Raw genomic sequence first — 11392 nt, forward strand, 5'->3', positions numbered from 1 at the left:
AATAATTGTATGCCCGAGAAGGGTAAAACTGTTGATACTCATCAAAAAATGTACCTAGTCATATTCTTGTACCTACACAGTTAACACAATAATTATTTCTGATTCTGATTCTGATTTTGAATGCAATAAGGTTGATTTTGGGCTGTTTCCGCGCGTGTCAGTTGACTTTTTTGGCAGTGAAAGGGTTAAAATTGGAATATAACATGTGGGAGTGGTAGTAGTATCGTCATTGACGTATAATAGTAAAAGGGTTATATATACCGAGGGTATCGTACTGTTTAGTATTTGTTGTTATAGCGGCAACAGAAATACATCATCTGTGAAAATTTCAACTAGACAGTTGACAATAGATTATCACGGATCATGAGATACAGCCTGGACACAGACGGACGGACAGCGGAGCCTGAGTAATAGGGTCCCGTTTGACCCTTTGGGTACGGAACCCTATAACTGTTAAGAGGGAAGAATTGCTTTGCGATCCTAACCGAAGGTCGAATTTTTGATGAAATTTTCATTTCGGGAGAAAACCGTTTCCACTAATTAAATCTTAACAATCACTTTGATTTTAATGTCGATCGCTTCAGCATAATATATTCTAGGTTCTGAATGCCAATTCATGGCAGGAAACCGCTCTGGATCGGGACAGGTGGCGTTCTCTCGTTTCGGAGGCCAAGATTCTTTTTGGATCGCTGAGCCAAAGCAGTTAGTTATTTAGTTAGATTTGATTTGATTTGGTTTTTGATAAACATACTTTTGACGAATGTAGCAAATTTATAGTCTAATTTTCATGATGAAATAAAGAAATCTAATCTAATCTACCAGTAGGTATTTATAAGGATCGTGGGACGCTAGAGGTCAAACCTTTTCAAACGGATCTTTTAGTATTTTATTAACCAATAACGATCCGCCGCGGTAATAGTTACACTATTGGTAGGTCAAAACTGCATGAAAATCCGTTCAGTAGTTTTTGAGTTTATCGCGAAGATACAGACAGACGCGGCGGAGAACTTTTATAAGGAGTAGTGATGTACTTATACACTTAACAGCAAATAAAACTGATCATTTCATATGCTAAATGAATAGGATTACTGGTTTATTAATATAAATTGAATTAAAGGCTACTGGGTCGCTACCTACGCTTGACCGTAAAACATTAAATACAATGTATATGTATTCATGTGTTTAATTCAGAAATGAACATTAAATCGCATAGGTAATAATTATTTTAATAACAAAATTTCCATATTAAATATATGTACTCAAGCTCCTCAAGACTCCTCTGTACGGCTTGAAACAAGTCAACCATCTTACTCAGATCAACTTAGGCCCCAAACTAAGCACAGGATATATTAAGCGGCGTATATAGACAAATACATACCTTCTTATATCCATAGAAAACATCCATGACTCAGGACAAATGTCTGTACTTAACACACAAAAGCCCTTACCGGGATACGAATCCAAGGGAAGCTTCAAAGGCAGGGCATAGAGAAATAAGAAGTACACAGAGTGCTCACTACATATCTACATCAGTTTTGGTACCAAAACGCTTATTATTTTCGCAGTCGACATCTGCATCGAGTAGCGGAACTCTCAGTACTGCTACTCGACTATAGATATCGCGGCAAACAAAAAGTCTAATGCCCAACGATTTTCAGCTAATATTATAACTAGAGTAAGCGTAGGAGTTGAAAATAGAGTTCCGGTTACTCTGGTTATAATATTAGCGGAAAATCGTTGAGCATTAGACTTTTTGTTTGCCGCGATATCTATTGTCGAGTAGCAGTACTGAGAGTTCCGCTACTCGATGCAGATGTCGACTGCGAAAATAATAAGCATTTTGGTACCAAAACTGATGTATGAACTGAGCACTCTATTACTACTTATTTCTCTATGATGTTACATAAATGTTCTATCGTCATCGCCAGGGTGTTCATCAATTTCATCATCATCCTCACACGCTAGGATCTAAATGGTCGCGCACTGTACAGTTTAAAATAAATTTCCTCCCGCACGAGGACTAGGGGGCCTACACACTGTTCACACCCTTGCCGACTTATCTATTATCTCATTATTATATATATATTTATTAATTAAAACGACCGGTTTGGCCTAGTGGTTAGTGACCCTGCCTACGAAGCTGATGGTCCCGGGTTCAAATCCTGGTAAGGGCATTTATTCGTGTGATGAGCATGGGTATTTGTTGCTGAGTCATGGGTGTTTTCTATGTATTTAAGTATTTATAAATATTTATATATTATATATATCGTTGTCTAAGTACCCTCAACACAAGCTTTATTGAGCTTACTGTGGGACTTAGTCAATTTGTGTAATAATGTCCTATAATATTTATTTATTTATTTAAAACATGTAACACACACATAATTTAATTTATTTTTATGTACATCTTTCTATTTAATGTACATCTGTTGTGACCTGGGTTCCGGCAGAAAACCAGTGCTTTACTCGAAAGAGTGAAGAGTATCACTGAGCTGTGACCCTTTTGTCCTGCTGCAACGCACACAGTATGTAGGTAGGTACTTTTATTTTATTTTATTGTTTATTAATTATTCCTATTTTGTTGTCTCAATTTTCATTTGTGCCATTTTTATTTTGTTCCTGTAATAATTTGTGTTCTATATGATGATTTAAACTTTATATTGGGTGTTTTTGCAGCTGTCTAATAAATGATTTATCTATCTATCTATCAGATGCCCCGGCTGTGGAATGTGCTCCCTGCCGAAAATTTCCTCAGGAGCTACAAGTACCTATATGTTTCTTCATAAAAGGAGTGTACAGGATTTTAAAGTGTTGGCAACGCGGATGTAACACCCCTGTAGTTGCAGGCGTCCATAGGCGGTGACTGCTTACCATCAGGCTTGTTTGCCACCGATGTGGTATTGAAAAAAAACTAACTTTATCTTCTTGAGCTTACATGTAATAAATAAATCAAATAATATGTTTTAAAAACGTATAATACCCACGATTACAATACATGCTGTTGTATATGTAGGTAGGTTTAGAATGCATGTACTGAGGGTAGGCTTGGTGGAAATAAATCAGTTCTCTTTGAGTTAGCATATGGATTGTTTCATTGTACTTTTCCTAAACATTACATGGTGTCAGGTGTGGTTATTCGTGTTAGATCCTTCAAAAGACTGTAACAGTTAATTAGTGGAGATGAGTGACAGTGAAAGTAAAAGTGATAAGACGGCGCGTAAGCCAGGTGCGGCCGCGAGCGGTACAGCGTACACGGCGGTTCAACAACCACCCGCCATGTTGGGTACGGGAAACCTCGCTGATAACTGGCGGGACTGGAAACAAACGTTCGATTGGTACCTAATCGCATCAGGCCGAGAGAAGTCCTCAAGTCGTGAAAAATGTGCCCTATTACTTCATGTGATAGGGAAAACTGGCCGTGACCTATATGAAGAATTTGATATTAGTTCAAGCGAACAAAGTAATTATGAGGCGTTATGTAAAAAGTTCGCTGACCGCTGTGACCCACAGAAAAATGTTAATTTCGAACGGCACTTATTTTTTGAGACATATCAAACGAGTGAAGATTTTGAAAAGTACTTAGCGTCACTTCGTGTGAAAAGTAAAACGTGTGAGTTTGGAACATTGAGGGAAAGTTTAATTCTAACTCAAGTAATCCGGGGAATTAAAGATGGTCAATTAAGAGAGAGAATGTTAAGAAAGCGGGATTTAAAATTGGAAGATGCAACGGCTTGGTGTCGCGCAGCAGAATTAGCGAGTGAGCAGGCGGGTGCAGTGCGGGGCGGAGCGAGCGCGGAATCGACACGGGGAGGTACAAGCGCACCGCTCGCCGACGTCGAGCAAGTTCGCGTGCGCCCTCACCGCCGCGCGCCGACGCCGACGCCGACCACATCTCGCGCCGTTGCAACAGGTGTGCCGATAACGCGACGATCGCAACAACAGTACCGTGGCGGGACTGGCTCTAAATTTAAATGTTCAAACTGCGACTACGTACATGAACGTGATCAGTGTCCCGCGTACAAGGTGAAATGCTTCAGATGTGATCGGGTCGGACATTTTATGAGGTGTTGCCGAAGTAATTATGTGCGGGAAGTGTATAATGTTACAGACGAGATAAGTGATTGCGAGGAACTGATAATACAGGGAGTGGAGATTTTGTCGGTCGACAGCAAGGGGTGGTTCGAGAGTGTGGCGGTGAACGGAGTTCCTGTGACGTTTAAGCTGGACAGTGGTGCGGACGCCTGCGTCATGTCGCGCGACAGCTTCAGGGCGGCAGGCTACAGTGAGGACATTTTGAGCAATGCTGGTACGATATTGCGTGAGGTTAGTAGGAACGTTTTACCTGTGGTGGGATATTTTATAGCTGAATTGTCGCATCATAACAGTGAGAAAAAATGCAAAGGCAAAATTTACGTGCTAAACGTTAACTGTAATAATTTATTGTCACGAGATTTATGCAATGAATTAAATCTAATTAAGAGAGTAAACGAGATTTCCAATAATAGTAACTGCAATGATTTAGTAAGTAAATATAAAACTGTGTTTCAGGGGATTGGTCGTTTACCGGGTGTACACAAATTAACTGTGGACGAGTCAGTTCCTCCGGTCGTAAGATCATCAAGGAAAATACCTATTAAATTAAGGCCACGATTGCGAGAGGAGCTGGACCGTCTACACGAGCTAGGCATTATAGAGCCAGTGGATGAACCTACCGACTGGGTGTCGAGTATTGTTCTTGTTGAGAAACCGGATGGCAAGTTGCGATTGTGTATAGATCCTCAAAATTTGAATAAGGCAATCAAACGTAGTCACTTTCAACTTCCCACACTAGACGAGGTTACAGCAAATCTGTCGGGCGCTAAATATTTTTCACATTTAGATGCTAACAAGGGTTTTTACATGATCGTTCTTGATGATTATAGTTCAAAACTGTGCACTTTTGCCACACCATTTGGGAGATGGAAATTTTTACGTTTACCTTTTGGCATCTGTTCCGCATCGGAGGTATTCCATAATGCAATGGTTAAGATATTTTCTATGGAGGGAGTGGAATGCTTCATCGACGATTTGCTCGTGTACGGGAGAACAAAAGAAGAGCATGATTCGAGGTTGGAGGCCGTGCTACAGCGCGCGTTGGACAACGGAGTGAGGTTTAATAAAGAAAAATGTGTTTTGGGCGTAGAAGAAGTGAAATATCTAGGTCACGTGTTTGACTCTAAGGGCATGCGCCCCGACGGCGACCGAGTGAAGGCTATCAGGGACATGCCTCCTCCCAGTTGCAGGAAGGATTTGGAGAGGTTCCTCGGGATGACGAATTACGTGTCGAGATTCTTGCCAAACTATGCTGAACTGGTAGAACCATTGAGAGGACTGCTAAAGAGAGACAGCGAATTTCAGTGGTATGAAATTCATACCAGCGCATTTGAAAGAGTAAAAAAATGTTTAATGGAGGCGCCGACGCTACGATATTATGACCCCGGGGAGGCGGTGGTGGTGTCAGTAGATGCTAGTTCGCGGGGGCTGGGCGCGTGCTTGCTGCAGAGTGGGCGGCCGGTCGCCTTTGCCGCCCGCACGCTCACGCCTGCCGAAACGCGTTGGGCACAGATTGAAAAAGAATTGTTGGCGATTCTGTTTGGCTGCCAGAAATTCCATCAATTTATTTATGGCCATAAAAGTGTATTAGTGGAAAGCGATCATAAACCTTTAGAGGCTATATTCAGAAAGGCACTCAATGATACGCCTGTACGACTACAGAGAATGTTACTGAGACTACAAAAGTACTCTATAGAGATAAAATACGTTCCCGGGAGACTAATGTATGTCGCCGACACGCTGTCGCGCGCCCCGACCGACGACGCATGCGACGAGCAAACTGGAAGTGACATTGATGTTCACGTAAACGCCCTGTACGACAGCGTTAACTTTAGTTCTGACAAACTGAAGAAAATCAAAGAGGAAACGGATAAAGAACCAGGGCTCGGGAACGTTAGGCAATATTGCCTGAAAGGCTGGCCACATACCAAAAATATCCTAGAAAGTGAGGCTAAGCCTTACTGGGGTATAAAGGAGGAGCTTCATGTAATAAAAGGTATAGTTTTCCGAGGCAATCGCGTTGTAATACCCACTAGCCTTAGGAAAGAAATGCTGCATAGAATTCACGAGGGGCACCTAGGTATTGAAAAATGCAAGTACCGAGCACGAGACGTGATGTGGTGGCCAGGCATGTCGGCGCAGGTGGAGGCGCTAGTAGCGGCATGCGCGACGTGCGCCGAGCGCCGCGCCGCACAACCGCGCGAGCCGATGCGCTCTCATCAAGTACCTGGGAAACCCTGGGAAGTGCTAGCGACTGATCTATTTGAATTTAGAAACAAACATTACATCTTAGTAGTTGATTATTATTCCAAATATGTCGAAGTTGTTTCTTTATCTGACATTCGTAGTGAAACCATAATTATCCAACTCAAGTCCATTTTTGCCCGCCACGGTATTCCCAAGAAACTCGTATCGGACAATGGCCGACAGTTTACCTCGGCAGTGTTCCAATCTTTTGTAGAAAAATGGGAATTCGAACACGTCACGAGTTCACCTTACTATTCTCGATCCAACGGTCTTGCAGAGAGAAATGTCCAAACGGTGAAAAAGTTGATGGAAAAGGCGCAGAGTGATGGCACGGATCCATATTTGGCGCTTTTAAACTTCCGCAATACTCCGGTCTCCGGCGAGTCATACTCCCCGGCACAACTTCTTATGGCGCGGAGGCTCAATACCAGATTGCCTGTCTCAGAACAATTACTTGCGCCAAAGTTACCAAATTTAGTAGCTGTTCAAAAATGTCGATTAGAAAAAAATGAAAAATCCAAAAAACATTATGATGTCGGAACCCGGCCGTTAAAACCTCTTCATCCAAACGAGCAGGTACGAATGCGGGAATCAAACGCTGGCCGTCAAACACGATGGATGCCAGCACGAGTCGAAGGTCAAGCGGCTCAACCACGTTCCTACTGGCTACGCGCGCCGGATGGCTCACGATACCGCAGAAACAGACAACACATTTTATCACAACCACAATATGATCAAAAGAGTGAGAATGATCAACGAATCCGCGACCGAAATCACCGAACTAATAAATATTACGACGATTTCGAAGACAATGATAATTATAATTCCGATACACAATCACAACGCACTGTCAGCAATAATACCGGGCGCGCGCACACAGGTGGTTATTACGTAACGCGCTCCGGCCGGCAGGTCCATCCACCCGACCGTTTGTAATACATATACCTACCACCTAAGTAGGTATCGTAAAAATACTACACCATAGTGTCTAAAAGTACTTATGTAAGTATTGTGCCATATACAAGTTGTAAATGCGAAATGTAATATATTGAATTAAGTTACCAAATTAATAAATATTTGTACCTAATTAGTATTGATACTGCTCTGGCCAATACGTAATTTAAATAAATGTAACTATGCAGTTAATGCACCCGTGCTTATGTTAAAATAAACTCACTTTTATATTTAGGATTAATACAATACATGTAAAACAAATAAATAATTAAATAGTATAGATAAATATATAAGTACTATAAAATATACAAATTGTAGTTGGCGGTAGTAAAGGCATGTACTTAAATAAGTAAACTTCATACAATGTAAAAAATAAAATAAAAAATAGCATGTTAAAATTATGTAATCATTTTGTTCTGTTATCTTGTTAGGCTTTTGTAAGATAAAGTCTAACCAAGACAATTATAATGTTTATACCTAAGTATGCTTACATAGAGCCCGTTATGAAAAGGGGACATGTTGTATATGTAGGTAGGTTTAGAATGCATGTACTGAGGGTAGGCTTGGTGGAAATAAATCAGTTCTCTTTGAGTTAGCATATGGATTGTTTCATTGTACTTTTCCTAAACATTACACATGCTTTAAAAATATATTATGTAAATTTTTAATAGGTCATGGTCCGCCAATTTCAACCACGTGTGAACTATATGAATACATATTAAAATGCAGTTTTTTTAGCCATTTTATTAACTCGCGAATTCCCATGATTTTTGTAAACAGACTCAGTTCCGCACTGAATTTGCGTCATTTTAATTTTAATTTAGAAGTTTTTTGACAGCAATTATGACAAGGTTATTGACTAAACTTCGTTTATAATTGTCTCGAAAAAAAGATTTCGTTTGTGGTCCGTCTTAAGGCCCCGTAGGTTCATGTTCTTCTCTCTCTCACCGTATCATAGTTTTTGAATTTTAATTTGTTTTAATTTTAAAAACAAGAAAAGTAATCGCTGTGTTCCTTCCCTCAAAATTAAAATTGCTCATTTTTAGAAGCAATTTACATATTTTTAGCTTTCGAAAACACGCATCACTGATGTTGGAGGTAAGATCGCCAAGCTGAAATGGGACTGGGTCGGCCATGTCTGCCGCATGCACCCACAGAGATGGGCAAAATAGCCAGGGTGTGGGTGCCGCAAGACGAGCGAGGATCTGACAGACCCTGGCGAAGATGGCGGGATGACTTCTAGCATCAAGTAGCGGAACTCTCAGTACTGCTGCTCGACAACAGATGTCGCGGCAAACAAAAAGTAATATTGTCCGCTAATATTGTAACTAGAGTAACTGGAACTCAATTTTCAACTCCTACGCTTATTACTCTGGTTATAATAATCATTAGCTGAAAATCTATGAGCATTAGACTTTTTGTTTGTTTGTGTCGAGTAGCAGTACTGAGAGTTCCGCTACTTGACGCTAGATATAGACTACGAAAATAATAGTATTTTTGGTAACAAAATCGTTGTATGGAGTGAGCACTCTTGGTCTTCTTAATTCTCTTTGCTTGGACGCATATCTCAACGGCTGGCCGGAGATTACTCAAAACCGAGACGGATGGAGATTGAGGGCCTTTGCTCAGCAGTGGGACACCATATAGGCTAGTAATATTTTTTTCTGCATAGTCAAAGTCAAAATATTCTTTATTCAAATAGGCCTAGCAACAAGCACTTTTAAATCGTCAAATTTTACAAATATCATCTTAATCTAAATATCAGAGCAATTTATTGATGCAGTTATTATCGTTCTAAAAAAAACATTGAATTATTCTAGATATGGTAAACTTAATAATAAGAATTTCACAAAAGGATCGTCAAACCCCAAAATTGTATAAAACCAAAATTGTAAAAATAAGCTTTTCTGCATAATTTGACACATATTTATAAAGTGCGTTTTAGACCTTCGTTTGTGTTTTTTTTTCTATGGAACGAACGTCACAAAATTAGGATTCGAATCGCTGAAATCCCTAGAGAAAATCTTCAAGATTGCTAATAAAATTTTGGCAACCGTTTTGTTATCTAAAAAAAGCGGTACGATTTAACAAAATCTCCGCTCTCTAAACCTACGGCGCCTTAACTAAAGTTACACTTACATTAACTGCAAAAAGTCTACAGTCCGTCTAAGCTAACTTTACACTTAATTTAATAGAACAAAGTGAGGCAGTATCAATATAAACGGCACAATTATTTTATATTACAGATAAAGATTAAGATATTTTATTATTCAAGTAGACATATTTTATTTAATATTCAATAATTTAATGTCTAAAATGTATTTTAATTGTAATTGTGTATTATTTGTGTCTATGATCCTTGTTGGTCGAAATAAAGAAATTATAATAATAAGAATATTACAATGCGCTTATGAACGTCAAATAAAGCTACACCGGCTCTAACCCTACACCTCTGACCCGAGAAGATTTAAATCTCCCCTCAATTGGAGGAGGGTATCTCAATAAGGACCGGCAAGAAACCCGGCGGGACACATCTTTTCAAAACATTACATCTTATAATTAAGATGCATTAAATAAGAAAATAATACAAGTTAGATTACTATAGAAATTATGCAAATACATACAGTAGCTACATTTTTATAGAAATTTGATAAAAAAAATATATATATGTTATATCAAATCATACAAATACGTAGCTCTTTCAGAAAACACCTAACCTAACTTTAACGTGTTTTTTCATTTCCTGTCTATTTTTAACTGTATGGTGCACAATAAAGAATATTTACTTACTTACTTACTTACTTAAAACATAATAATAATAACGAAAGCGCTTATTATTTTCGTAGTGACATCTAGTGTCAAGTCGCGGATTTGTCAGTACTGTTACTACGCCAACTCTTGGGATTAGTTGTCAAGCAGACCCTAGGCTCCGATGAGCCGTGGCAAAAATCCGATACAACGCCAGTATTATGGAAGGTATAGTATACGGGGGTTGAACAACGCTGTGTTCCGTTTCTTCATCCCATCCTCGTCGCCAATATAGTATACGGGGGTTGCTGAGGGATGAAGAAACGGAACACAGCGTTGTTCATAGGGCGTTTATTCCAGAACTGATTTTTACATAATTACCCACATGTTATTTTCATACAGTAGTTGAGTCTACCCTAAATACATATATGACAGAAGGTAGAGGCAAGGAACAGAATCTCCATATACCGAAAAATATCCAACAAAAACCATAAATAGGTGGCGCTACAATACCTAGAATACTTGAGAAAAAAATCTAATCCTAAATAAACGCCTAGGTTCTTAGCTATTCTAGCGCTACTCTGGAGAGATTTGGAACTATTATTTATAGCTGTATACATTTTTTTTGTATGACTATATTTTGTGAAATTTTTAGTATTAAATTTGATGTATGAATTATATTCATTAGTATTATATATGGAATAATATTTACAACATCAATAAATTGCTCTGATAATTAGCTTAAGATAATATGATAAGATGTAATACTGTGATAAAGATAATATGTAATACTGTCTTACTATTCATAAGTGCTTGTTGCTAGGCCTACATGAATAAAGTATATTTGAATTGAATTGAATTGCTGACAGCTGGACACTTTTGCAACAGTTCTGCCTATGGAGATTCTTTTCCATAGGCAGTATGATGATATAATTTGCCCTTGCGACTTCGTGCAAATCAAATTTCAATACCTAACTATTCGAAGCAACCTCACACAGTACTTAGTTTTAATATATTCAAACTCGCACTTACAAACAATGCAAGGTGTTGGTTCTCTAATTATATTCTCAAATGTCAGCCATGACTCACATGTCTGTCATCCGCCAGTTTGTAAAACACAGTCATATATCAAGAAAGAACATTTCCCCGTTTTTTTAGAGTTACCTTATCAAATATTTAATAGTAGTACAATCTTGGACCCGGGTTTGTCCTTAAAATACGTCCAAAAGAGGTATGGGCATTGTGAATGTCATCTCGCTTTGTGTGGTAGGGCACAGCGCAGCGGATGTCATTCCAGATCTAGAGCAGAGCCCAACTGGGAAAGCACCCCCACCTTACAGAAAATCGCAGC

General features: G+C 39.2%; 1 protein-coding gene across 1 annotated transcript; it reads left to right on the forward strand.

The window, feature by feature from the left end:
* Positions 1-3180: 3180 nt before the first annotated feature.
* On the forward strand, positions 3181-8465 carry LOC133532879 (uncharacterized protein K02A2.6-like). The gene is made up of 6 exons (XM_061871739.1): positions 3181-3283; positions 3746-3910; positions 4109-4323; positions 4549-6803; positions 6916-7081; positions 8361-8465. Exons 1-6 carry the CDS (start codon positions 3181-3183, stop codon positions 8463-8465), a joined length of 3009 nt encoding a protein of 1002 aa, XP_061727723.1.
* The last annotated feature ends 2927 nt before the right edge of the window (positions 8466-11392 follow it).

This window comes from Cydia pomonella, chromosome 28 (assembly GCF_033807575.1).
Source record: "Cydia pomonella isolate Wapato2018A chromosome 28, ilCydPomo1, whole genome shotgun sequence".
NCBI classification, from domain to species: domain Eukaryota; kingdom Metazoa; phylum Arthropoda; class Insecta; order Lepidoptera; family Tortricidae; genus Cydia; species Cydia pomonella.